The 26,348-nt window shown below is 41.9% G+C and overlaps 1 protein-coding gene across 5 annotated transcripts in view; it reads left to right on the forward strand.

Moving 5' to 3' along the window:
* BBX (BBX high mobility group box domain containing) overlaps positions 1 to 26,348 on the forward strand; it is a 130,996-nt gene that overhangs the window by 99,068 nt on the left and 5,580 nt on the right. For 4 of the 5 annotated variants that reach the window (XM_077342149.1, XM_077342147.1, XM_077342152.1 and 1 more), the window contains 7 exons: positions 4,925 to 4,984; positions 6,080 to 6,160; positions 13,885 to 14,800; positions 16,953 to 17,091; positions 20,967 to 21,115; positions 23,369 to 23,485; positions 24,431 to 24,623. In XM_077342149.1, coding sequence (XP_077198264.1) covers positions 4,925 to 4,984; positions 6,080 to 6,160; positions 13,885 to 14,800; positions 16,953 to 17,091; positions 20,967 to 21,115; positions 23,369 to 23,485; positions 24,431 to 24,623 — 1,655 coding nt within the window. The remainder of the gene's footprint in view (positions 1 to 4,924; positions 4,985 to 6,079; positions 6,161 to 13,884; positions 14,801 to 16,952; positions 17,092 to 20,966; positions 21,116 to 23,368; positions 23,486 to 24,430; positions 24,624 to 26,348) is intronic. The other variant, XM_077342148.1, reaches the window with a different exon arrangement.

Below are 26,348 nucleotides of genomic sequence, written 5' to 3' on the forward strand. Positions count from 1 at the left end.
ATGACTCGGTGCTTGCACAGGGGATACCTTTACCTTTAAAGGTATCCCCTGTGCAAGCACCGAGTCATGTCTGACCCTTGGGGTGACGCCCTCTAGCGTTTTCATGGCAGACTCAATACGGGGTGGTTTGCCAGTGCCTTCCCCAGTCATTACCGTTTACCCCCCAGCAAGCTGGGTACTCATTTTATCGACCTCGGAAGGATGGAAGGCTGAGTCAACCTTTTTTTTTTTTTAACCTCTTTTTTTTATTTTCATAAAGATAGAAATATAATCATCATTTGAGAATATACGACCCCACATTGACTCCACAGTGATATAAACTTTTGCCCAAAACTCTAAGAGCCATGAGTCTAAGAGCCGTCCACATTTCCACTACATTTAAAAAAAAAAAGGCCTGTTTAGATATACAAAAGAAAAGTTATTATTAGTCAACTTACTTGAGAGATCGTAGACCTCACATTAACTGCTTGATACAATCTAAGAGCTATCCTAGCAGATATTTCTAGGTTTGAGTTAGATGCTTAACATTAAACATTTCTTATAGCACAGTATGAGTTTTGGCCCTGTATCAATACCCTGATGAAGGGAGAGGAAAGTAGGGCTTTGCCTTAAAGATGTACAAAGAAAAAAAATTACAAAAGGATTTCATAATTTCTCCTTATCCTTAATACAGATACATCTACAAACCATTTATACTTGACCCATTCTAAGAGCCATCCTGACAGGTATAAGTTGAGAGCTTTGCATTTTCTACAGATCAATATGGGCTTTGGCCCTATAACAATACACCAATAATAAAAAAAAATAATAAGGGGGGAAAGCCCCATTTTATATTTCCAACGCTAACGATTATATTACCTATATGCCTACTAAGAAAAAAAAAACAAGAGAGAAAAAAGGCACTGCTTCCCCTTTTTCATAAAAGTAGCAATGTAGAATACAGTATATGTTGTTAATACAGAGAATAATAAGATTTCCAGGTTTAGATTAAATGCTTAACATTAAACATAAAACAATATAAGCTTTCAGTCTTCTATAGCTTCTCCTTATCCTTGGTTCTGATACATCTACAAAACAATTTATGCTTGACCCATTCTAAGAACCATCCTAACAGATATATTTTCAGATTTAAGTTGAAAGCTTAACATTAAACATTTTCTACAAGTCAGTGTAGGCTTTAGTCCTAGGACAATACACTAATAGAAGAAAGAAAAAATAAGGGGGGAGAACCCCATTTTACATTTTCAGCACTAATGATTATATTACCTATATGCCTACAAAAGAAAAGAGACAAAAAAACAAGAGAGAAAGAGACACTGCTTCCCCTTTTTCATAAAAATGGAAATATAGAATACAGTATAACATTAAACATAAAACAATATGAGCTTTCGGTCTTCTTAAGGGGGTCTCATCTCGAGGCTTGCTACATCTTGTCGTTCCCGTAAAATTATATTCTGTCCCATAGGCCTTTGGCGTAGAAAGTGCAGTTGTACTCTTTCCCGCAGAGTATGCATCGATAAATCTTGAGGCCGTTGCACCTCCTGGACTCCAGTATCAATACAATTTTTTCCCCAGAGAGATCCTTTAAATCGGTTACTTTCACTGCAGATCCATATTTCTTTTGATTGATTTTTGTACACTGTTGCTTTGAGATGGCTGTATGTCTTTTTAAAAAGGGTGTCCTTATCTGGGCTGCAGAACTCCGGCATCCCATTTTCCGTCTCCAGAATTTCAGATTTCTCTTCTACTGTTGGTTTTCCACCTTGTTTAGAGCTGTCATCAGCCACTGTTATTGATCCATTATTCCTGTTAAAGACGTCTTCCTTGGCATCTTGGATCTCCTTGAAGATATGAATTTCAGATTTCTCTTCTGCTGTTGGTTTTCCACCTTGTTTAAAGCTGTCATCAGTCACTGTTATTAATCCATCATTCCTATTGAAGACTTCTTCCTTGCCATCTTGAATCTCCTTGGAGATATTTTTGATCAATCCATCTAAGAATACTTTGTAATCTTGGGTTTGTATCTCTATTAGATGAGCCAATCTTTTTAACATAGACATGATTTTGACTTTAAAAAAACCCGGCCTCAAACAATTTTACAAGTGGCCAGTAGAGGTCCTCTGTTTTATCCTCTAATGTTCCGGCACAGGCATGTGACGTATTAAAGTCAGTTAAGGCACAGAGTTCTCGTGAGATTTTCCCATTCACAGCTCTTATCTTCTTATCTTCGAAAACCAAAACAATTACAATAAGAGCTTTTGCCAATTAATTCGAGTTGATTTGAGTCCTTCTTCTGCTTAGTTAGGAGAATTAGCCTGCCTCTTAACGAGGTGGCTTCAGGCAGAGCAGAGTAAGAGGAGGGGGGAAACAAAGGGCTTTGATGCAGGAAGAAAGACGAAGAAAAAAAAAACGAGAGATACTTGCAGTAAATGATGTTTTGGAACTCAGCCGATGTCCTCCCCTCAGTTCAAAGCGTTCATTTGTGGTAAATCATCATGTAGGGTTGAAGCAGATACTTTAAGATTAAAGAAAGAAAAGAAAGTCCGAGGTAGAAAATGGCGGTCGTCCTCTGGACCTGGAACGCTGACAGCCTATAATCCAGGGAGATACACTCCCTAAAGGATTGGAGACGGCCCCAAGAACTTCCTGGGTAGAAAGGTGAGGTGGGGTTTGCGTACCCCTCCTCTTTTCTGCCAATTGCTTGCACAATTGACCCCTGTCAGGCTTCAGAGATAGCAGAGCAGATGCCCTGCCACCCTCTCAGGACGACATCTTTAGCCACACCCCGAAGGCTGAGTCAACCTTGAGCCGGCTGCTGGGATCGAACTCCCAGCCTCATGGGCAAAGCTTTCAGACGGCTGCCTTACCACTCTGCGCCACAAGAGGCTCTGTCATAGTCACTAAGGATGCCCCAAAATAGACTTTGGGAGCCATGGGCATATAAGTAGGGTCTTCAAGTATTTCCACTTTAATCTGTCCCTCAAAAATTTCATATATGTCTGACATGTGGGCATTATCTTGTATTATAGGCTTGGCTTAGTGTATGCTTTCAGCCAAGGTTGTCAGTCTGGCCTAATCAGCTTAGTTTTTGCCCTATTTAAATTAGAGTGTTTTATACTGTATGTCCCCACACTCTTCTGAAGCTCTTCCTTGTTGTGAGTCAGTGCAGCATAGTCAAAAGAGGGGCTAGAACCAAAGACATCCAGGTTCAAATCCCCCTTTGCCCTGCTCCTAATATTGTCTTGGCCTCATGTTGTTGTGAGGATAACAGAACAGATAGTAGGAAGTACCACTCTGAATTCCGTGCAGGAATGGGATGAAAACCTGACTAAATCAGCAAAGCAGGGAAGATTATCCACAATATTACCAGTCTGCTGATAAGGAGCCCTGATATGTTTTCAGGGAAATGTAGGTTTCTTGTAACTCAGTATGAAGGCCAGTGTTCCAGAGTATCAGGCACACGAAGGAAGTGTCAGATCTATCAATTTATTTATTTTTACATTTATATTATTTTACATTTATACCCTGCCCTTCTCCAGAGGCTCAGGGTAGTCTACAAAGTTTAAAATATACAATATTAATAAATAGGTATTAAAACTCTAATATTCATTAATTTTAAAAATCATATCTGTCTATTGCACCTTCAGGCCCCCTCTTCTTTTGGGGAGGGGCATATAGGTTCTTCGAGAGCTTGTTTGAGGCGGACATTTAAGCAGGGAGCAATCTGGGTCTGGATGTGTGTATTTGGTGTTAACCATCCATGAACTTGCTGATGAAACTTGAGTTTTGTCATTTAAAAAAAAATAGAACTGTGATTTTGGAACTTAAAAGGCCATTCTCTACTGTTTGGAAAGACAGAGGCATTTTTTTAAACGTAAGAAAATCTTTTCTGAGCAAAGCTGTGCTTTCTTTCAAAGCAGAATGCAATAATTTTCTTTAGATTAGGGAATTTAGAGCGAGCTACTTGAGTGCTAAAAAATATCTTCCGCTTATTCACCAGGGATATTCTCTTGTGTCAGGCCAAGCACTTACAGCAGCACTCAACACAATGACTCGCATCTTTCTCCACCAAAGAAGTGATTTTATTCTTAAGATGGCATGGAACTACTACACATTACAGTGCCTATAGGAACATAAAGCTTCCTACTATTGCTCCGAGGGCTTCTTTTATTAGTACAGACCTTACCGTCTCGAGACATCTTTGGCAAATTTAGTGTGCCAAAATATGCTCCCCCTTCCTTTTTGGCTGCATTTTGTCTGTACTACTCTTCGTAGTTTCTCCATCAAGGAAAGTGTTGCAGTACTTTGCAGGGGCTAAGCTGTCAATAGCATACCGCAGTGATTGCTGTGCAGTGCCTGTAAGCATGCAGAAAATTTAAAAAACAGCCCAGTAGTGGAACAGTCTTGTGCGATAATGCACATTGCGCTGGGGCCCAAGATGCCTGGGGATTCTTGGCAGCCATCCCAGACAACTTTTTTGTTCAGCCTGGGTGTTCTTCATATGTTCCCTTTCTCTTTATTCATTTCACAGCAGGAGAGCATAATATTGAGTCTTTGTGAAAGGAATGATACCATCAAGTGTACATGTCATTTATAAAGGGACAGACTTTAGCCCTGGCATAAAAGTCCCCTGTCAATCACACACAGTTCTTCTCTGTAGCCCTACTGTGTTTATCACCTCTTTGTTTGCCCAATGGCTATGCTTTTCAAAGCTAAAGATGTAGCTAACAGGAAAGTTGGAATCACTGAAAGACGAGGATATTTAGAGTAATCATAATGAAAACCATGTTCCATTGATAATGACAAAACTAAAATGTTTTGAAACAGTCATGCTTGCTTAAAGATCTGCCTTTCAAGGCATTTTAGTTTGTCAGCTTCTCCCTACCTTTGCTTGAAATTTAGATCTTTTTCCATTACTTCACAGTTGATGAATCCTGAACCTGTAAAGCACTGTAGGAAGTCGGCACTCTTCCAGTTGGCAGAGGTAAGGCTTCTTTTTTGTCTAAGAAATTAGTGCTTTATTAATAGCATTTTGCAATTAGTATGGACTGCACAAAATTGGCACCAGAAGTGTGTTTAGCAACAAGATATTGGGGGAATTACTGACATTACTGATAAGCATGGAACCACCTCAAAGATAGATTAATCAGTTGTAACATATTTTTTCATATATAAATTAACAGGTAGTTAAACATTTCAGGAAGGATGGGGACTCCAAACCCCCAGACCCCTCCTGCCTTTTTGGAGGCTAAATGTTCAACACACATATATAAAAAGGGGAGGGGAGATGTTATAGACCATGGTATTTTGGGGAAAACTTCATTTATGACAGTTTTAACCTGGCATAAAGAAAATATTGTGGCCAAGATTACATTAGATAACTTGAAGATGTAATCCAGAGAAAGTTAAATGTGATTGAGAGAGGTTTTTCATATTACCCTGGTACCTGCACTGCAACTGCAAGATTTCAGCAGTGTCTGAAATGTTTTATGTACCAAAAATTTAAAGTGTGGAGTAGCTCTCGGACTGACTTATACTCTGAAACACGTATAAATAATATAAACACAGGTGAGCACAGCTTTTAAAATCAAGGTTGCCAGTTCTGTGTTACGTAATCACACTGGTAAAGACGCTGTCTATTTTTCATTTTTCCAGTCCCTTTCAAGTGCAAATGAGGGAGTGAAAATTAACTGCTATACCCAGAAGAGGTGTATGTTGACACAGCTCTCTTAACTCAAAGTTTGACAAGCAGTGAAGGTGTTATCAGTTTACATCCAAGAAAAAGAAAAGAAAAAAACTAGTCCTGTATTTTAGAAATCTCTGTCGTGATGGCCTAATTCAGTAACATTTACCCCAGAAATTGAATGCTATACTTTAAAGCACTTCTTTAGGAAAAGATTAATATACATAATATTTATATCAGACTTATTTGTTTGGATATCATGCAGTTAAATTGTTCTTCCAAATATTATTGTAGAACTTAAACATTTCTGACATTTTGAGTATAAAGGCACAGTTTTATCAGTGACATTATGATATTATCTCCCTCCATCCCTGCCTTTCTTTGTTTCTACTTTAGATTTCATCAAGTACATCCCATTCAGGTCCTTCTGAATTAACAAAGCAGTGTGGGACATCGGCATTGTTTCAGTTGGCAGAGGTAGTATTAAAATCCTGGGGCTTAATTACTACTGATACATTTGGAGAAGAGAAGCTGAATGATGCTGGTTGCCAAGGTCTGGAAGGCAGAGCATTAGTACAGTCATAATTAGCATTGTTGTTTATAGAAGTGTAAATTACCACTTTGGCACAACGAGTCAAGATTTACCTTGTCTAACTATTAGGCATGCAGTCTTTGTAGGACCAAGCCCCACAGTTAAGAACTCACAGTTTCCAGATGCAAAGGGAGTTATAAGAACTATCCCTCTGCTATTGTTTTAAATTTTAAAAAGCCATTTTACAGCATTCCATTATATGCTCAAGGGACACAGAATCTGATAGGGCTATTCCATATCAGGCTTCATTCTCAACTAATAAGTTGAATGTCTCCTGAAGGGAACCTTTAAATATACAAGCCAATTATTTCAGACTTCTCACAAACAAAAATTAGTACAGTCCTGTAAATGAGTGAGAAGGGCTACAGATGCTGAATATTGGTGGATCCAAAATAGCCACATCTTGAACACTGCTGAAGGTTAAAGGTAAAGGTATCCCCTGTGCAAGCACCGGGTCATGTCTTCATGGTGTTTTGCTGTTACTTTGCCCTGAAGGCCCAGGCTAGTATCCCAATTCCACCCCCCCCCCCTGTATAGGTGGAGAGCAGATTTAAGCTGGCCCAAGGAGACTTATTGATCCAATAGGATTCCAGAATGCCTTGCGGGATCTAGTGCTCCCTGACAATTCAGTGGATGAGCCAGTGAAGGACTGAAACAGCTGTCTCTCCAAAGGTATCGACAAGATCACTCCTCGACGTCCTCTCTGCTCCGGTCTCAAGCCAGCCCCATGGTATACCTCAGAGCTGTGTGTACAGAAACAGGAGCTGAGATGACTAGAACGAATTTGGTGGAAAACTCATTATAAGGCTGCAAGAACATCCTATAAGAGGTTTATGAATGCTTATGGGATAGTAATAAAGAGCATGAAGAGGGAATACTTTGTGACCTCTAGAGTTTCTTGGAAGAAACGTTGGCTCTTAATCCATTCCAGTCTGGTTTCCAACCTGACTGTTTGGTGGAGATGGCACTGGTCATCCTCACAGATGATTTCCAGAGGCAGCTGGATCTAGACAGGTCAGAAATTCTGTTGGCGTTACAATTATTTTATTTATTTATTATATTTATATACCGTCCTCCACGAAGTTTTCAGGGTGATTTACAGGGAACAAGAAAAGATACAAATAACATATGGTAACAGGTGATAACAGTAATAACATGATCATAACAATAACATTAGAAAATGGAATTGCAAGAGCCTCAGCTCAACTCTTACTGGGACCCAGTGGGTTAGGCAGATTGTTGTCAGTTGTAATAAAGGGGGGAGCTTGGGGGCCAATTGGAAGCGATTGTTTGGGTCGACCTCAAGCAAATGCCTGGCGGAGGAGCTCCCTTTTGCAGGCCCTGTGGAACTGTTTAGGTTCTGTCAAGGCCCTGATCTCCTCTGAGAGCTCGTTCCACCAGGTGGGGGCCAGAATGGAGAAAGCTCTGACCCTGGTTGAGGTCAAGCGAGCTTCCTTGGGTCCAGGAACCACCAGTATGTTGGAAGTAGCAGAGCACAAGGCTCTTTGAGGAGTGTAGGTGGAAAGGCGGTCCCTCAGGTATACTGGGTCCAGACCGCATATGGCCTTAAAGGTGATAACCAACACCTTAAGCCTGACAGCAATGACACCTTAAGCCTGACAGCAATCTAACAGCAATGTTCAACAGAGTCGACCATGGATTACTAACCTAATACATTTACAGTATTATAGTTGCTGTACGCTAGCTCATTCATGGTCAAGGAAATCCTTTTGGCAGTGGAAGAAGAAACTGTGTTAGTGCTCTTATACCCACCAACAGCAATAAAAAATAAGCATTTTTCTCCAAAATTTTCCTGTACCGTCATTAGTAAAATACATAAAAGAATGTGGTTGTGGGTGGTGAACTTGTCTCTTGTCATTAGTGATATAAGGGTTCCCATGAAATTACCCAGCAATTTCCCACTTACAATAGAAATTTTGACTTGGGGAAACTGAAATTCTTACAGTTTGAGTGCTGAGAAATATTAAATTATCACCTAGCAGTGTAATCAAGAGGAAGCTCTGCAACAAATGACTAATAAATGCATGTTTATTGTGTTATAAACTGTTACACTAAAAAGAACCTTAGGGAGCTTAGAAATACATTCCATTGAGCCAGTTAGGACTTGCTCCCAAGTAAGTATGACCTGGATAGCCCAGGCTAGTCCAGTCTCATCAGATCTCAGAAACTAAGCAGGGTTGGCCCTGGCTAGTAATTTGATGGGAAACCACCAAGGAATATCAGGGATGTGATATGGAGGCAGGCAGTGGCAAATTATCTCTGAATGTCTCTTACCTTGAAAACCCTATAGAATTCCCATAAGTCAGCTGTGACTTTTCAGGGGGAACAAAGAACTTGGGGAAGGGGTTTCTCAATTCTTCCACCATTATTTCTTCCTTTCTTTCCCTTAAAGTCCGTACAGCCACTCCCTTGTTTCTGTTTCCTTCTCTCCTTCCCACCAAACAGCAAACTTGCCTTTATCTGTCCCTCTATCTGGAGCTTTTCCTCCCCACCCCCAGCAGCCTCTACCTAAGAAAACTATGGACGACTTGTGTGATGCCCTCCCCTGGGACAGGACCACTTGCATAGGAGGAGGGCAGATCACTTTTCTCCAGTATTTATTTATTATATTTCTATACCACCACCACCCTTCTGCTCAGGGCAGTTTACATATAACAAATGGAAAGTACATATAACAAGAAGAGGTACAGCACAATTCATACATTCGAGAAAACAATTGTAACAATTTTAACTGGTGATGAGTGTGTAAACATCTAGTAATTTTCTAATTAACTATGCAACAGTGATTCCAGTGCGGGATTCAGTAGATGCTGTTGTTTTGGTCAGCCTCAACCAAATGCCTGGTGGAAGAGCTCCGTTTTGCAGGCCCTGCAGAACTGTGGAAGTTCAGGCAGGGCTTTGATCTCACCTGTGAGCTCGTTCCACCAGGTGGGGGCTAGGACAGAGAAAGCTCTGGCCCTGATTGTGGTCCCACATGCTTCTTTGGAGCCAGGGATCACAAGCCAGTTGATGATGAAGCTTAGAGCTCTTTGGGGGGGGGGGAGGCGGGAGCAGTGAGGCAGTCTCTCAAGTACACTGGGCCCATGCCACCTATGGCCTTGAAGGTGATTACCAAAACCTTAAGCCTTATCCAGAATTCGACTGGCAACCAGTGGAGTTGTTGGAGCGCAGGCCAAATGTGGGAATCCATGGTGTTCCTGTGAGGACCCTGGCTGCTACATTCTGGACCAGTTGTAGTTTCTGGATCAAGGAGAAGGGCAGGCCTGTGTAGAGTAAATTGCAGAAGTCCAGCCTAGAGGTGACCATCGCATGGATCACTGTGGCTATTGTTCCGGGGCCAAGTCAGGCGCTAGTAGTTTGGCTTGGCGGAGGCGGTAAAATGCCAGCCATGCTACTCTTGTGACCTTCGCTTCCATAGAGAGGGAAGCATCAAGGATCAGACCCAGGTTCCTGGTATAGTGAGTTACTGTTAGCTGTACCCTGTCCAGGATGGCAGTCACGCTTCCTTTCTTGGACTCTTCCTGCCTAGCTATAAGACCTCTATCTTTGCAGGGTTGAGCTTCAGACAACTGCGCTTGAGCCATCTCATCACTGTTTCCAGACATCTGGCTAAAGCTTCTGGAAGAGAGTCAGGGCAGTCCATCAGGAGTAAGTGCTGAGTGTCGTCAGTATATTGATGACATCCCAGCCCAAACCTCTGTTCCAGCTGAGCCCGAGGGTGCCTAAAGATGTTAAATAAGATTGGAGAGAGGACCACTCCACCTTCTCACATTATTTCTCCTTTCTGGCCTGGCAATCACCATGTTGTCTCCTCTTTCCATGCCTCACTCTCTCCTTCTCAACCATTCATCAACCTGTTTTTATCTGTATCCCATCTTCACATATATGTATTTACTTCATTTATATCCTACTTTTCTTCACAGTGGAGACCAAATCAACTTACATCATTCTCCTTTTTATCCTCACAACAACCCTGTGAGGTAGGTTAGGCTGAAAGCATGTGACGGGCACATCATGTAGTGAGCTTTCCTGGCCCAGCTTTGTGTACTATCTCCTCCCTGTTTGGGCGATGGGCATATTTTAGCCTGCCCACAAAGACTTATGGATCTGGCTGGATTACTGAGTGCTTTGCAGGACCCAATGCCCCCTGGTGACTCATTGGCAGCACTGGTGGGGGACTGGCAGTCCCGCCTGTCTGCTGCCATTGACAAGATCACCCGCCCCCCAACACCCTCACCCGGTGAGGCTACTAGCACCCTTACCTGTCTTCGGAACACCTAGCCATAGTGATCCATGCAACAGTCACCTCCAGGACTGATTTCTGTAACTTGTTTTATGTGGGCCTTCTCATGTCCTTGTCCCAGAAATTGAAGTTGGTTCAAAATGCAGCTGCTAGGGTCCTCACTGGATCACCTTGGAGGGCCCATATCTAGCCGGTGCTATATTGGTTGCCAGTTGCAACCTGGATCAAGCTCAACGTTTTGATTTTAAATTTTAAGGCCCTTCATGCTCTGAGACTCACATATCTGAGGGACCGCCTATTGCAGTATGCCCTTGCAAGGCTCTGCGCTTTGTGGGTACTAATTTGCTGGTGGTTCCCAGCCCATGGGAGGTTTGCCTGGCCTCCAGGGCCTTTTCGGACCTGATCCAAACCTGGTGGGATGAGCTCTTGGAAGAACTAAGGGCCCTGCAGGAACTTTCTCAGTTCTGCAGGGCCTGCAAGATGGAGCTCTTCTGCCAGGTCTTTGGTTGAGGCCAGAGCAAGGAAGATCTAGGCTCCCCTCCACATTCAACTACATCGTTTTCATTTTTCATTGGAACTTTGGGGTCCCCAGACCCTTGAGGCACTGTGTGGGAGGGCTTGATGTGGGGTGGGAGGTAGGGTTTTTAGCTTGATGCCAGATTATTGTAGCTTTTAATATTGGTTTATTTTTATGTGGGGTTTTATTGTTGTAACATAAGAGCCTCTTGTGGCGCAGAGTGGTAAGGCAGCTGCCTGAAAGCTTTGCCCATGAGGTTGGGAGTTCGATCCCAGCAGCCGGCTCAAGGTTGACTCAGCCTTCCATCCTTCCGAGGTCGGTAAAATGAGTACCCAGCTTGCTGGGGGGTAAACGGTAATGACTGGGGAAGGCACTGGCAAACCACCCCGTATTGAGTCTGCCATGAAAACGCTGGAGGGCGTCACCCCAAGGGTCAGACATGACTCGGTGCTTGCACAGGGGATACCTTTACCTTTACCTTTATTGTTGTAACCTGTTGCAAGATGGTTCCCAATAGCAGAGAGTAACAAATCAAAATAATAAATAAATAAAATTAGTGATTTAAATCTAGGTCTACCACACTGTTCTGAAGCTTTGACTGCTACACTACACTTGCTTTAATAGAGTGCCTTTCATTGGGATGGTAACAAGCAGTTAAGCTGAAATGAGTCATGCAACTGGGTGGTATCAATCACCCAGTAGCTCCTACTAGGCTTGGCCCTGATAACCACTCTCTCAAAAGTCAGAACAGCCCTGGAGAGGGCCCTGTGCTCTCTCCCTGATCTTTAATGACAAATACCAAGCCTAGAATAGTGTGGTTGCCTAGCAACATCTACTGAGGATTTAGTTTTTTAAAGCTACAGGTGTTTCTTTTATCATTTTGGATTTTTTTAAAAAGCCATGTATAATTTTTTAGGTTTCAGATTTTTCTGCAAATCTGGAGCATTTTTCAGGTTTGTAGAAAGCTCTATCTTGTCCGTTCACAGCTCCAATCACTGGATTTAAGTAAGGTTTGGCCACCTTCACTATTAGAATATTATATGTAGAGCTGTGTTCTCAGAAAGTAGCTCATGAAGAAGAACAGCAATGGAAAATTATAACCATATATCAATAAACTCCTTTTTTGCGTACATGTTTCACAAATGTTATTTTCTACCAGCATAGATTTATTCAGTGTGCTTCACAACCTGGGGTGGTAACCAGAATTATGACTTTGATGCCCTAGGTGCACCTAATGGATAGGTCAGATCTGAAAATGCGGAAGATGTTTTAGATGGATAGCAGCTTTCAGTTGTACGTATTCATTGTATAGACACCACACTTCATATCTCCAGAAAAACAGAAAGGAGTTGTGAAAGATTTAGATGTATTTTTAAAGAGAGCTAGTGATACACTTTTAGTCTTTCAAAGACATCACAGAGCTTTCTGATGTTTTTAGTTTACTAAAAATATAGTTCAAGAAAGCACACATACTGTTCACGACTTATTAAGGATCAAATCAGACATCATGCAGGGTTTAATGCAGGATTTTTCAGGGTTTTTGTTGTTTTTTAAACAAGAACAGTTTGGGGTTACTTATTTGGACTGAAGATTCAACACTTCTGAATGAAGCCAACCCACGTGGTCTGCACTAGGGTTCTGTATTTGTCTGGGTTTTTTTTCTCTTTCAGGGCTAATAAAAATAAGGGCAGTAAGTTAGTTAAAGCCTCTCTCCTTTGGTACGGAGGCATCAAGTATTTACTGTTTTCCGTTGAAATAAACCAGGAAGTGTAATTCATAATTTGTCAAGCATCACATCTGATTTGACCCAACCCTGGAGGGACCGCCTTGCGCCCTATCCCCCCCCCCCACACACACACAGTGTTTTACGCTCTGTGGGCACAAATTTGTTGGTCATACCCAGCCCCCAGGAGGCGCACCTGGCCTCAACCAGGCCAGGGCCTTTTCGGTCCTGGCCCCCACCTGGTGGAATGAGCTCCCTGAAGAGCTGCGAGCCCTGCCGGATTTACCAGCTTTCCGCAGGGCCTGTAAAACGGAGCTCTTCCGCCAGGTCTATGGTTGAGGCCAGTGTTTCAAAGGAAGATCCATACCCCCTCCCCTAGGATTACACTTGGCGGTGAAGTGTTTACTGACTCCTTGCCCTCTGGGATATGAGTGTTTTGGGTTAGGCTGGGTAAGTTCCGCCTCCACTTGGGCCAGGGTTGGATTTTTAGGTGATCTTTTATTGTATTAGGGGTTTTTATTGGGGTTTTTATATGTTGTAACCCGCCACGAGCCTTGTGGGCTATAAGTATAACAACAACAACAACAACAATAATAATAATAATAATCCTGAGCACATTTACACAGAAATATGTCCAGCTACAATTTATCTTCCATGACATGAATAGCCCAGGAAAACCCCCATCTTGTCAGATCTTGGAAGCTATGCAAGGTTGGCCCTAGTTAGTATTTGGATGGGAGAAATACCGGGTCACTACACAGAGGCAGAACACCTCTGAATATGCCTCTTTTTTCTTGCCTTGAAAGCCCCAGAGGGTTGCCATAAATAAGCTGCAGCTTGACAGCAAATATATGTAATTACTTCTTTGAAATAAATTGAGATAGTATACAAGACAGCAACCCCATTTTATCTGTAAGTGTAAACAGGCATGCAATCTGTTAGTACCCATTGTCTTTAGTAGTAGTACTAGTACAAAGACCATGGAATGACAAAGTAACCGAATGAAGGGATAGTTTTCTATAATAGCTCATGATGCTGTTATGTAATACTGTCATTCATGCCTGATTTAGGAAAATGGGATTAATTTTTTTTACATTTGTTTCAGATGTGCCTTGCATCAGAGGAAGTAAAAGTACAAGAACCTGTAAAAGCAAAACAAGAAGCTTCCAACATTGTCAAAGCATTGGAAGAAACCGAGGAGATGAAAGATGAAGAGTTAGAGAAGGCAAAAGTAAAAACTGAAAAATCTCAGAAAGCAAGAGCCCAAGAACTTGAAAAGACAAAGCCTGGATTGTTAGAGAAGGTAGCAAGATGCAGTCACGTTGCAGATGCTGCTTCAGACAGTACAGCATTAAGGGGACCTAACAGCACAAAGGCAGAGGGCCACATATGCCATTCCCATGAGCTGACAATGGCCGACATCAGCACCTTAGGTTTAATTAAGCCTGAGAAGTTGAAAAAGAAGAAGAAGAAAAATAAGCTAGACCGGCAAAGTCTTGAAAAATGTACCCCTAAGAAGACTTGCAAAAAGAGGCAGTCTTCTGAGTCAGACATTGAGAGTGTAATTTATACCATTGAAGCAGTAGCAAAAGGGGACTGGGGGGCAGAGAGGCTTCTGGAAGTGCCGAGCAAGAAAGTTCGCCCCTCCCCAACCATGAAGGGGAATTTCTTCAACATAAAGTCACCAAAGAAAAAAGTGAAGTCAAAAGAGAAAAGAGCCCTGAAGGAAAAATGCTTAGAGACCACCAAAGAATCAAAACCGCCTGATTTTTTTGACATTACACATCACAAGGAGCTGCAATGTGAGCTTCCTGAAAGCATAAAATCAGAACCGCTAACCCCAACAGAGGAGGTGATACCACCAACTTTGCCAGAGCAGGTCAAAATGGAGGACGGTGACTGCAGCAAAAAACCTGAGACCTGTGGCTCACGGAAATCGGAGAGAGCTTGCAAAGGTGCTCTGTACAAGACTCTGGTGTCAGAAGGCATGCTCACATCCCTGCGTGCCAATGTTGACAGAGGTATGCATTAGTCTTAGGGCGTTCTTCACCAAAGCAAATAATAATTGCTAGAAAAAGTTCAATTTTGAAGAAAATGCCTTTTATTAATTAATCTTTTCTCTTCCTTGGCCTTTTTTTTAACTATTGAGAAGTAATGTCTAGGCTTAGCTGGCAGGTATAGTGATTCACATCTTTCGAGTTCTCTATAAACTAGTCCTATTCTTTAAAAAGCTTACAGGCATATGTCAAAGAATTTCAGAAGAAGAAGAGTTGGTTATATGCCTCTTTTCTCTTCAAGAAGGAGTCTCAAAGCAGTTTACAATCCTCTTCCCTCTCCTCTTCCCACAACAGACACCCTGTTAGGGTGGTGAGGCTGAGAGAGCCCTGATATTACTGCTCGGTCAATACAGCTCTATCAGCTGGCTGCATGTGGGGAATCAAACCAGGCTCTCTAGATTAGAAGTCAGCACTCCTAACCACAACACCAAGCTGACTCTCTTTTGTGGCATACCATATTTGTTTGCCTTAGCAACTAAAGCTACTTCAGTACCCTTAAAAGTCAGGGGCAGAGGTGGTAGTCTTATCATACAGTCCTAGCTGCCGGAATACAACAACTGACCCGATGATCAAGCTGCAGAATTACCCCTGATTTCCAGATCTGCTCTCCTAGAGAAAATGGCCGCTTGGGAGGTTGGACTCTATGCCATTATATCCCTCTAAGGCCCCAGCATTCCCCAAAACACAACCTCCTGAGGCTCCACCTCTAAGTTTCTAGGAATTTCCCAACCTGGAATTGGCAACCGTAACAACATATTACCTCCTTTTTGCTGCAATTTAATGTTTCTCCTTTGTAATCCTGTATTTAGTAAGGTATGTCAAACTTCGAACCGTTTTAGGTGGGTTGCCACATTGATCTGAAGCAATAGAACTAAGATACGATGAAGTAGGCATGCACACAAAACCAGAATCAAATGTTGTTGGTCTTTTTTGCTGCTAGATTCAAACTTTGGACAGCTTTGTTCCCTTAGTTGGTTCTTTGTGTTTACATGCACTGTTTCCCAGTCCTTCAATCCTAGTCCCACTGCATTGTTTTGCTTATTAAAGATCTCTGCTAATTGATTTTTTTCCCATATTCAGTAATCTGCCTTGAATTTCAGTGAGAAAGGTGGGCTATAAGTGCTTTTATAATAATAATAATTCTTTGGGGAACTGTTTTCTTCAGCTGCTAAGATGGTCACTCCCTAGCTGTAATTAACAATTGTTACCTAATTAAAGGCTTTGCCCTCTTTAGCCAAGAGGGAAAAAGCGGAAGCTATTTATTGATCGCTTTAGAGCTGCCTCCTTCTACTCCGTATTCTAGCTTTATGTTTAGAGTCGCCATCGTGTACGTGACAGGATCTCACCTCTAGTCAGTCTGGCGGCTATGCGTGTGGAGGTTTTCCAGTCCAGTTTCTATTCCACAGCAGTTCTGTTCCCAGCTAGTGGATAATGTTAATATGTTGTTAATATGTCTCAGCTAGTGGATAATGTTGTTCATCTTTCAGCACAGATGTTGAAAAGCTCTTTGTACTACACATGTGTATGAATAGCCTAACCAAAGCTTTGATTCCTCCTTTCCCTATGCACCGTCTGTCCAACAACCTTCCTTCTCAACAGCAGTGATATGGGATATGAAAATTATTCTGGTGCTATATTTTTTTCATGGAAAATGTTCTGCCACACAAATGTAAAACTGTCTTTTTGTGTTGCAAATGTATCATGTTAGATGGGATAACTGTGGGGTATGAAGCATGGAAAAGTGCTTGAATATTTTCAAGGCCTGTACATGGTGTATTTGCCTTCTTTTCCTAAAAATTATTAAAATTTTTAACTTTAATTTATATTTGAACATTTTCCAGTCTGATTCCAATTTTCCCAGAAAACATCACTGCGTAGCACTGGACAATGGATGCACAAACAGATCAAAAATGGATGGTTTGGGTAAATTTGTTCTTTTGAGATTTGGGATAATTAAGCTAATTATGCCATTTTGTAATATATAAGCAGTTGCTGAGCATTTGCAGTCTTCAATGTCAAATTAATATACAGTAATTTTGCAAATCCCAACCTGCTTATCTGCATATGCTGAAGCAGCCTCCCTACAAGTATCAAGTTTTTAATATTTTTTTTCTAGGGAAACGAAGCTCAGGAAAAGGTGGCAGCTCTGATCATGAAGGATGCTGGAATGAAGAAAATTGGACATTTTCCCCAGGTGGCACAAGTGGAAACAAGAAGCTTAAAAAACCTAAGCCAAAGGAAGAAACTGTTTTGGGGTAAGTGGGGTGGCACATATGTCCTCAATTATACATATGAAAGTCTCTTTCAAGTTACTTCTAAAGTGAATAAAAATAAATAAATTCCGGTTCATAAATACATTTCATTTGCTCATCTGAGGGAAAAAAATCAATGCAACATTGTAATTCTATAGAATTGTGGTAAAAAATTAGAAAGCTAGATGAACAGAGAATCATTCCCCTAGCAAATGCACACATGGTTGTTTCAGGAATCTAATGAATTATTTGGTACCCTCCAGATGTACTACCCAGTTGAGTGTTGGTCTCTTGTTTGGTCCACTACACAATAGACCTTGAAACATTCTTTTGTAGTTGCTATATCAGAGCCACTTCATCTCTGCATTTGAGACATTACACCATTTGAGACATATCCAATTCAATACTGTACATTTGAACTAGTCACAAGCAAAGTTGTTAATATTTTAAAGAAATGAAACAGAGTTTATTATCTTTTCAACTTCTCCACTGGAGCAGAGTACTAGATTATAGCTACTTGGCTGGACCTCTGTCCCCACTGACACTTAAAGATGGCTGGAGGGAGCTGATGACAAACCAGGGCAGTAGGGAAAATGTAGTGCTGACATCACCATAGCAGGAACCCTTATCTGGTACTGGGAACAGCCCAACTCAGCTTGTCTCAATTCAAGCAGTCCTTGGGATTGTGGGAGTCATGACAGGCCAGGGAAAGGTGATATGGGAAGAGCTTTGGTGTGTGGCAGGGAAGAAAATGCTGGAAGGATGAATCGGCAAGAGAGAAGGCTGGGAGTGGAGGGAAGTGAGGTGTAAAGGAAGCTAGGATGAAGAAGGGAAAAGGGAAGAGAGAGGAGGAAGTTACTGAAGAAACTGGAACCAAAACACTAAGTGGAGGGCCCAAAGAGCCCTCTAGTGGTGCAGGCAAGCATAACCACAGCATAGAATATCTGTAAATAGACTTCTTCAGCAAAGTTACCCCCTGGTGGTTCTTCATGGAAGCTGAATACATTGTGCCATTGTACCCTCGCTCTCCAGGAAGGGCATCAATACAAATGTAGTCCTGTTGGAAAACAAGGAGATTTTTTGCTGCTTGCTGCTGTCTTTGGAAGTGAGATGTTGATAGGAGCAGTGAACTTAATTACTATGATCAGTTCCCGCACTAGGTGAATTCTCTGATTCCCCCCTATTATCTCCATCATCATCATTATTTAGTTGTAAATTTGATTCTGGTTTCAGTTCATAGTCCTGTAAAGCTATATAAGATTTGGGTCCAGGATACCCGAAAGCCCTTCATCTCCTATGTGAAACAGCTTGTCCAGTAAATTGGATTGGGAGAGTCCTAAGGATGTCAGAGGTCTAATTGTTTTAAAGAATTCTGCCAGGTTTAAATTTGGCAATGGAGGCTTCATAGAATTCCTTCTTAGTGTCCTCCAGTGCCATCTCATAAGCATTCATAAAAATCTTATAAGATGTTCTTGATGCTTCATCATGGGTTTTCCATCAGATTTGCTCTAGCCATCTCAGTTCCTGTTTCTGCTTGCACCACTCTGGTGTATACCAAGAATGTACCTTTGAATAAGAGATGAGAGGGTGTTGGGGAACAATCTTATCAATGGCTTCGGAGAGTTAGACATGCCAATCCTCCACTAGTTCATCAACTGAATTGCTGGGGGGAGGGGGGGTCCAAATCCCGCAGAGCATTCCAGACTCCAGTAGGATCCATAAGTCTGTTTGGGCAAGCATAAATCCACTCTCGACTTATATGTGGGGAGGCTATGTCAGTCTGAGTCTTCAGGGTGTAGTGGTCTAACCAAGGCACCCTAGTTGATTGGGTCAGGCTGACATTCAAAGTTCAAGTCCAGGTCAAGGGTGAGTCCTGCTTGGTGTGTGGTGCCAGCAACAAATTGGGTGAATCCTAGTGTTGCCATAGCTGACACCAGGTCCAGACTTTGGGAGAAGTTAGTTTTCTCAGCATACAAATTGAAGTCCTTCAGAATTAGTAATCTGGGGAATGGCATAGCCCACCCAGCAACCAATTCCAAGAAGTTCAGCAGAGCATCTGCTGGTGCATTAGCAGGCATGCAGATGGCCAAACTCTTCACTGTGTCCCACACAAGACACATTCAGTTCCTGGATTGTTGGGATGGGGAGTGCCTGGAAGAAAAAAGATTATTGGACTAGCATTGTAACCATCCCCACCCCCTCCATTATTATTATATGTGATTAGTCCAAGGTCTCCCAGTGAGCTTCCATGGCTAAATAGGGATCTGAACCTGGGTCTTCCAGCTTCGAGACTGAAAATCTAAACACTACACAATACTGCCTTTTGTGGTGTAGCTGTTGTTGAACCGTGCCAAACCTGAGTGAATCTTACAAATTCGATGTGATCAAGTTGTCCAGTGGCTGCTGCTAGGCTTGTCCTGATGAGAACTTACTAAAAGGTCAAAATTGCCCTAGAAAGTGCCCTAACCCTCAAATTGCCTTTTACTAATAGAAACCAAGGCTTGAAGGCTGGTAATACTTTTGTGGTCACCTACCACAGAGAAGGAATTCATTTATTAAAGGGGCACTTGTTATGTCATTTGGGAGGGTTTTAGTCCCTAAGGAATTTTAAGAATATATTTCAGATTTTTCTGCAAACATGAGGCTTTTATGGCCACAGTCTCTGGATTTACATATCCATTGGTCCATGCTGAGAGTTAAATATAGTGAAAAGTGGGGACCCACGATACTCGCAGTGGGGATTCCTCTTATGGCTCAGCAAAGGGGGGATGAGCCCAGGGCCCTCTTCTGTCACTGCTAGTTTCAGCACAGCTGCCAGCATCCTCCTCAACTGCAGCTGAACCCAGCAGGGCCATTAGTTGTCCTCTGCTACCTTAACCAACTTGCAATTGCTGCCAGGAGTCCTTCTACACCATAGCCAGTCCTCAGGGACACCCAGGCAACCTTCTCCATTGTGGCTGGGGCCAGTGCAGCTGCCAGATTTCCTCTGCAGTGGCAGCCAGGCCACAGTGACTCCAAGGCATCTGCCTCCACCACAGCTAGGCTGGCACACTGTCCTTTGACACTGTGCCCAGTGTAGCTGCCAGGGTTCACCACCAGACAAGGATGTCCTGAAATGGTAAGAGCATTCATTGTCTGCCAACACACAGACAACAGAAATGTATTTGTGAAGGATTTGTACTTCACTGTTGCTTTCAGATTTAGCATCCATGTGGCCCTAATCAACAAATTTAGCTATCCACAGGTGGCAAATGGTATATAGATAAGGAAGCCAGTCCTCACATGAATAAACAGAACCGGTTCAGCTTTCATGAAGGATATAGCTAAGCCACGCCATAAGAGACTCACTGATCTTCAATGGAAGCTCCACTGACTGTCCTGTAGTGAGAGGACTTCTACTCCAGAGAATTCATACTCTGGTGATCTAAAGCAAGCAAAGCTTAAAGGCCTCATTAACTATTATTAGCTCTCATTTTGTTCTGTGCCTGTATCTGTTTTGATGTTTTAGTGTTTGCCCCCTTAAGGACTCCAAGTTGACTAAAAAATACAAGGGGGCAAAGGAATTTAAAAAATAAATTAGATAATTGCCAAAGGAGTTCCAATTGTAAGAGCCAGTTACTTTGCAGTACATCAGCACTATGTGTGATCACTGTGGGTGGCTAACAGGCTCAGTTTGAGCCCTAAGGGGATCCTTTTCCATGTGTACAACTCTACATGGAGGGAAGTTGTATCCTGTAACTTCTGTGCTTGAGACTTGGCCTAATTGTGTCAGGACGTAAAATTTATGCTGTATTGGGATTTGTAAACCCTGCTATGTTTTAAATCCACCTTAATCTATTCTGTGTGGGTTTTTTTTCTCTTCATTTTATGTTCTCTAGCCTAGCAAAACTGGAAGAGGAATTTGAGAAAAAATTCAACAGCCTCCCTCAATACAGTCCTGTCACATTTGACCGGAAAAGTGCATCCACACCAAGAAAAAAGAAGAAACTTGGGAGCTGTTTAGCAGATCAGCCAAAATCTAGCAAAGGTAAGCAATCCCATGCAGAGTATGCCTAATCTACAGGAGCTGCGGTTCTATGTCATAAACTGCTACAGTTCTGTTTCATTTAACAGAAGCATATATGAGGCCAGATGCAGTAAAGATTTTTTTTCCCCTTGCATGCCAGAATTTTCACACATTCCACTCAGTGTTTTTCCATTGGTGTGGGTGGGAATGAAGGGACAGTGTGCATGCTATATCTCTGGAAAGCAGAGCAGTTGTTTCTTTTTTCCCCCGTATACAGTTTTAACATTTTTCATTGCAGATACTTCCAGGGATAGCATTTTACATATTTCATTATTGCTGCTAATAAAATGAACTCATTCATTTCCATTTTAGGATAAGGAAAGTTGGGGTGAGGTCCCTTCAGCTGACCTCCCCCCCTTTTTTTGGTTATTATCCCTAGGGTTTTATTTATGATCCATTAACATAACAAGGCTAGCTCACGTAACTGATAAGAGGATTTAAAAGATGACATGTCAAAGAACTTAGGATCGACAAATGTATTAAAAGACTGGGCAAAATCCACCTAAAGTTAGTCAGCACTTAAACAGGGGAGTGAGTTCATCATGACTTCCTTTTTGCTGTATCATGCATTTTTAAAAGTCCCACTGAGAACTCTCTTATCATTAGTAGGGCATATTCATGGCTAGCTTTTAGGCTGAATTTTGCCTAGCTTTTAAAAAAAAATCATAAAAGGGTTACTTGCAAAATAAGAACCTAAGATAGAGACCCCCACAAAACACGTACACATGTGCAAACAGTTACTGCTTTTAGGTAGTTGGTCTGATCCACAGAAAGTGATTAAAAAACAGGAACAGGTAGAACTTTGGTAGTACTAGCACAAAAAGAAGTTGGCATGCTGTATGCATTGTGCAACTATATTTTGCACATCTCCTGACAGATGATCAATGCTGCCAGCTTGGTAGGGTCAGGCATCTGCTAGGAAACGAAGGGTAAGCAGGTAACTCTCCCTCTAGGTGTTCCTTCTCCCCTGCACTGGCTGCCTAGCAGGTGGTCAGTGTTATCACTTTTGATCATCTGGTTTTTTAAAAAAGGAGGAAAGGTCTAGCATGGAGCCTGTATAAATATATGTAGTTACTGTCATCAATAAAAATTCTTCTCTCAAGTCCGGAACTGACGTTAACACATGTGTATTCATATCCTAAACCGGAGTGACTGCCAAGCCACACGCATGAAGCTTCCTCATATTCAGAAGTTCAGATCGATTCCTAACAGGACAATGAGGAAGTCTTGCAGCATTTACTTTTTTTCATCCTGCTCTGTACCCGTCTCAAGATGCCTGTAACAGTACAATCCTTTCTTCAAAGAGTGCTCATGATATCTTCATTTGCCCCTAGTAGCAAGAGACTATTGCTCATAATCGATTGATTGATTGATTATTGTATTTATATACCACCCTTCCCGAAGGCTCAGGGTGGTTTATATGAAACAAGAATGATACAGGTAACTCCATTTGTAATACTAACATGGTGATAACAATATTAACATAGTAATAATAATAACAACATTATATAACAGTAGATTACAGCAAAGAGTATTGAATTCAACTCATACTGAGGCCCAGTGAGTTGGGCGAATTTGTAGTGGTTGTTGTAGGAGGGAGGCTGGGGGGGGGGGGGCAATGGGAAGTGGTGGTTCTGGTTGACCTCAACCAAATGCCTGGTGGAGGAGCTCCCTTTTGCAGACCCTGCAGAACTATTCAAGTTCCATTAGTGCCCTGATCTCTAGGAACTCATTCCACCAGGTGTCGGCTAGGATGGAGAAAGCTCTGGCCCTAATTGAGGTCAAGCGGGCTTCCTTGAGGCCAGGGACCACTAGGAGGTTGGAGGTGGTGGAGTGCAAAGCTCTTTGAGGCAGAGAAGCGATCCCTCAGGTATACTGGGCCCAAACCACATGTGGCCTTAATTGTTATATTAAGCCTGTAATTGATCAATCACCCCTTGCACCCTGGAAACTTGTCTCCTTTGTTTAGCAGTAAGGGACCCTGAGATCACTCCAGCAGTGGCAAGATTCATTTCAGTCCTTTTAACCCTTCTATCCCAAAAATGAGGAATGAGAATCTGCTGCTGCTCAAGATATGTTCATCAGTGAGTTTCTAAGGGAATAAGAGGAAAGGTGTGGCTCAGGGCTCACATGGATTGCCCCATTTCAGCCATATTCTCAGAAGTGAGACAGCACGGAACAATAAAAATCCTATGTCTCTCCTGAATGCTCCAGAGTTGGCGATTATGCAAGGACCTTTGGTTGGCAGCCAGAAGAGGAAAGCAAGGAAAACCAAGATTACTCATCTGGTCCGGACTGCAGATGGCAGAGTCTCTCCAGCAGGCGTTTTAGGTAAAGAGAGCATGGCTTGTTTTCAGTATTTCCCCTGTCGGGCAAATGTCTCTTCCTCTCACAAAATCCAGTGGCAGAATGAATGAGAAGCTACTGATGCAGATGCATCTTGTTTTCTTGTTACTATAAAGCTGATAAGCAATGTTTAGGCCTTGATAATATTATTGGAATTAATGTAGAAGTCATAGCAAGTGCATAAAAGTATTTTTATACTAAGAATTTTTCATGCCATATGGTAATGGTTATTTTAAATTTTATTTTTATAAATGTATTTGCTTTTCTGAAAAACAAGCTCTTAACTTTATCAAATTTGTTTCAATACCACATTAAAATAGCTAAGAATATCACACAAAATAGCCTATTAAAAACTATGAGAATTATTTTTTAAATATGCCAATTAGGGCTGCAATTAAACCAAGGCAATCTTTATTCAGAACTTCCAATATCCTTAATTATATTTAAAAGCAGCCATGGGAACTCCCATATTGGATTAGGTTCATGCTGTCAGAAGATTCTTTTAAACAATTTTGATTCCGACTGTTCTTATCTGAATTCTGCTCCCCAAATACTACCCACTTTCCAGAGGACATTTAGATTGGACAGTAGGCCCAATCTTGGGAATAAGTTTTGTTTGCAGCTGCTTTAAATAGAACTGGAGCTATTGAGACCTCTGGCCACAGGTTTCCTGCATATGGTCTTGTTGTGCCATTTAAAGTCAGTACTAATAAGCCTTTTTTATAGAGACAGAGTCAGCTAGCATCAGGAAGTAAATCATTAAGCAGATCCTTGTAGATTCAGGACAGGGGACAGTATTGGAGATGAATCTACCAGTCTCATTCGAGGAAAGGAAGGAGTACCACACAAACCTTCCCCTCCTGATTTGTCAAACCATGGAGAATGACACGGCTCCATTTATTGCATCTTTACTTTTCCTCATTTTTATAGAAGAGAAACCAAAGGAGAAACTGCAGGGTGGTCTTCGGAAGACATCAAGTACAGGGACAGAGTGCAACAAAGAATACTTGCAAAACACTGGATCAGAAGAAGGTCATAGTATTACACCAGACATGCCATCGGTATCTGCATTCTTTAGCCTAGCTGCTCTTGCAGAGGTAGCAGCAATGGAAAATGCACACAGGTTAGTGTGTTCTTTCTGTTCTGTGTTGGCTAAAAAGATCTGTTCATTGCAGGATCCTTGCATTCTGTCAGCATCCAAACCAATCAGCACATTGATGGACCATCTCGAGATATTTTTATGTGTCCATCTGATATGCCTTGCTCATTCTGGTTCCTTTGGTATTCCGTATTTGGCCTAACTTGCCTGGTTTAGTTTTTGTAACGTAGCATCTCCTAAGAACCATTGGGAATTAAATTTTGTGTACATGTTCAGGAACCCAATGCATTTTTAAGACAAAGCTTGGACCTTTTCAGTTGTTTTGAAGAGATCAGGAAAGAGTGTAAAGTCTATTATAATGTAGTTTCCCTTGAGAATTAAAGTGTCATAATGAAATTTGGTATATGTCCTTATAAAATTCAGTTTGTTCACACACCAGCTTTACTCCCACAACCTTATTATTGAAGGGAATGTAAACATCCAAGCTATATTGCTATACATATATAGAATATTACTAGCCTCCAGGATAAAGCTTTAGTTTGTAGCTGGGCCAAGCAAGGCTTTTCTTTTAAGTCTGCTATATCGTTGTAAAATACTAAACTCTTGAACATTAAGAACATTAAGAAATTAGGTTCATTGTGTTTAGGATGTTATGTTGTTGTTGTTGTTTTGTTGTTGTTGTTAGGTGCAAAGTCATGTCCGACCCATCGCAACCCCATGGACAATGATCCTCCAGGCCTTCCTGTCCTCTACCATTCCCTGGAGTCCATTTAAATTTGCACCGACTGCTTCAGTGACTCCATGCAGCCACCTCATTCTCTGTCGTCTCCTTCTTCTTTTGCCCTCAATTGCTCCCAGCATTAAGCTCTTCTCAGGGAGTCCTTCCTTTTCATGAGGTGGCCAAAGTATTTGAGTTTCATCTTCAGGATATGGCATTCTAAGGAGCAGTCAGGGCTGATCTCCTCTAGGACTGACCGGTTTGTTTGCCTTGCAGTCCAAGGAACTTGCAGGAGTCTTCTCCAGCACCAGAGTTCAAAAGCCTCAATTCTTTAACACTCGGCCTTCCTTATGGTCCAACTTTCACAGCCATACATTGCAACTGGGAAGACCATAGCCTTGACTAGACGCACTTTCGTTGGCAGGGTGATGTCTCTGCTTTTTAGGATGCTATCTAGATTTGCCATAGTTTTCCTCCCTAGGAGCAAGTGTCTTTTAATTTCTTTGCTGCAGTCCCCATCTGCAGTGATCTTGGAACCGAGGAAAATAAAATGTCACTACCTCCATTTCTTCCCCATCCATTTGCCAGGAATTGAGAGGTCCGGATGCCATGATCTTTGTTTTCTTGATGTTGAGTTTCAAGCCAACTTTTGCACTCTCCTCCTTCACCCACATCAAGAGGCTCTTTAGTTCCTCTTCACTTTCTGCCATTAGAGTGGTATCATCTGTATATCTGAGGTTGTTGATATTTCTCACTGCAATCTTGATCCCAATTTGTGACTCATCTAACCCCGCCTTTCTCATTGTGTGCTCCACATACAAGTTAAATAGGCAAGGCTACAGTATACAGTATACTCCTTTCTCAATTTTGAACCAATCAGTGATTCCATGCCTGGTTCTCACTGTTGCTTCTTAACCTGCATATAGGTTTCTCAAGATACAAATAAGATGCTCTGGTATTCCCATCTCTTTAAGAACTTGCCACAAATTGTTGTGTTCCACACAATCAAAGGCTTTAGCATAGTCAATGAA

Source organism: Paroedura picta, chromosome 6 (genome assembly GCF_049243985.1).
Source record: "Paroedura picta isolate Pp20150507F chromosome 6, Ppicta_v3.0, whole genome shotgun sequence".
NCBI lineage: Eukaryota > Metazoa > Chordata > Lepidosauria > Squamata > Gekkonidae > Paroedura > Paroedura picta.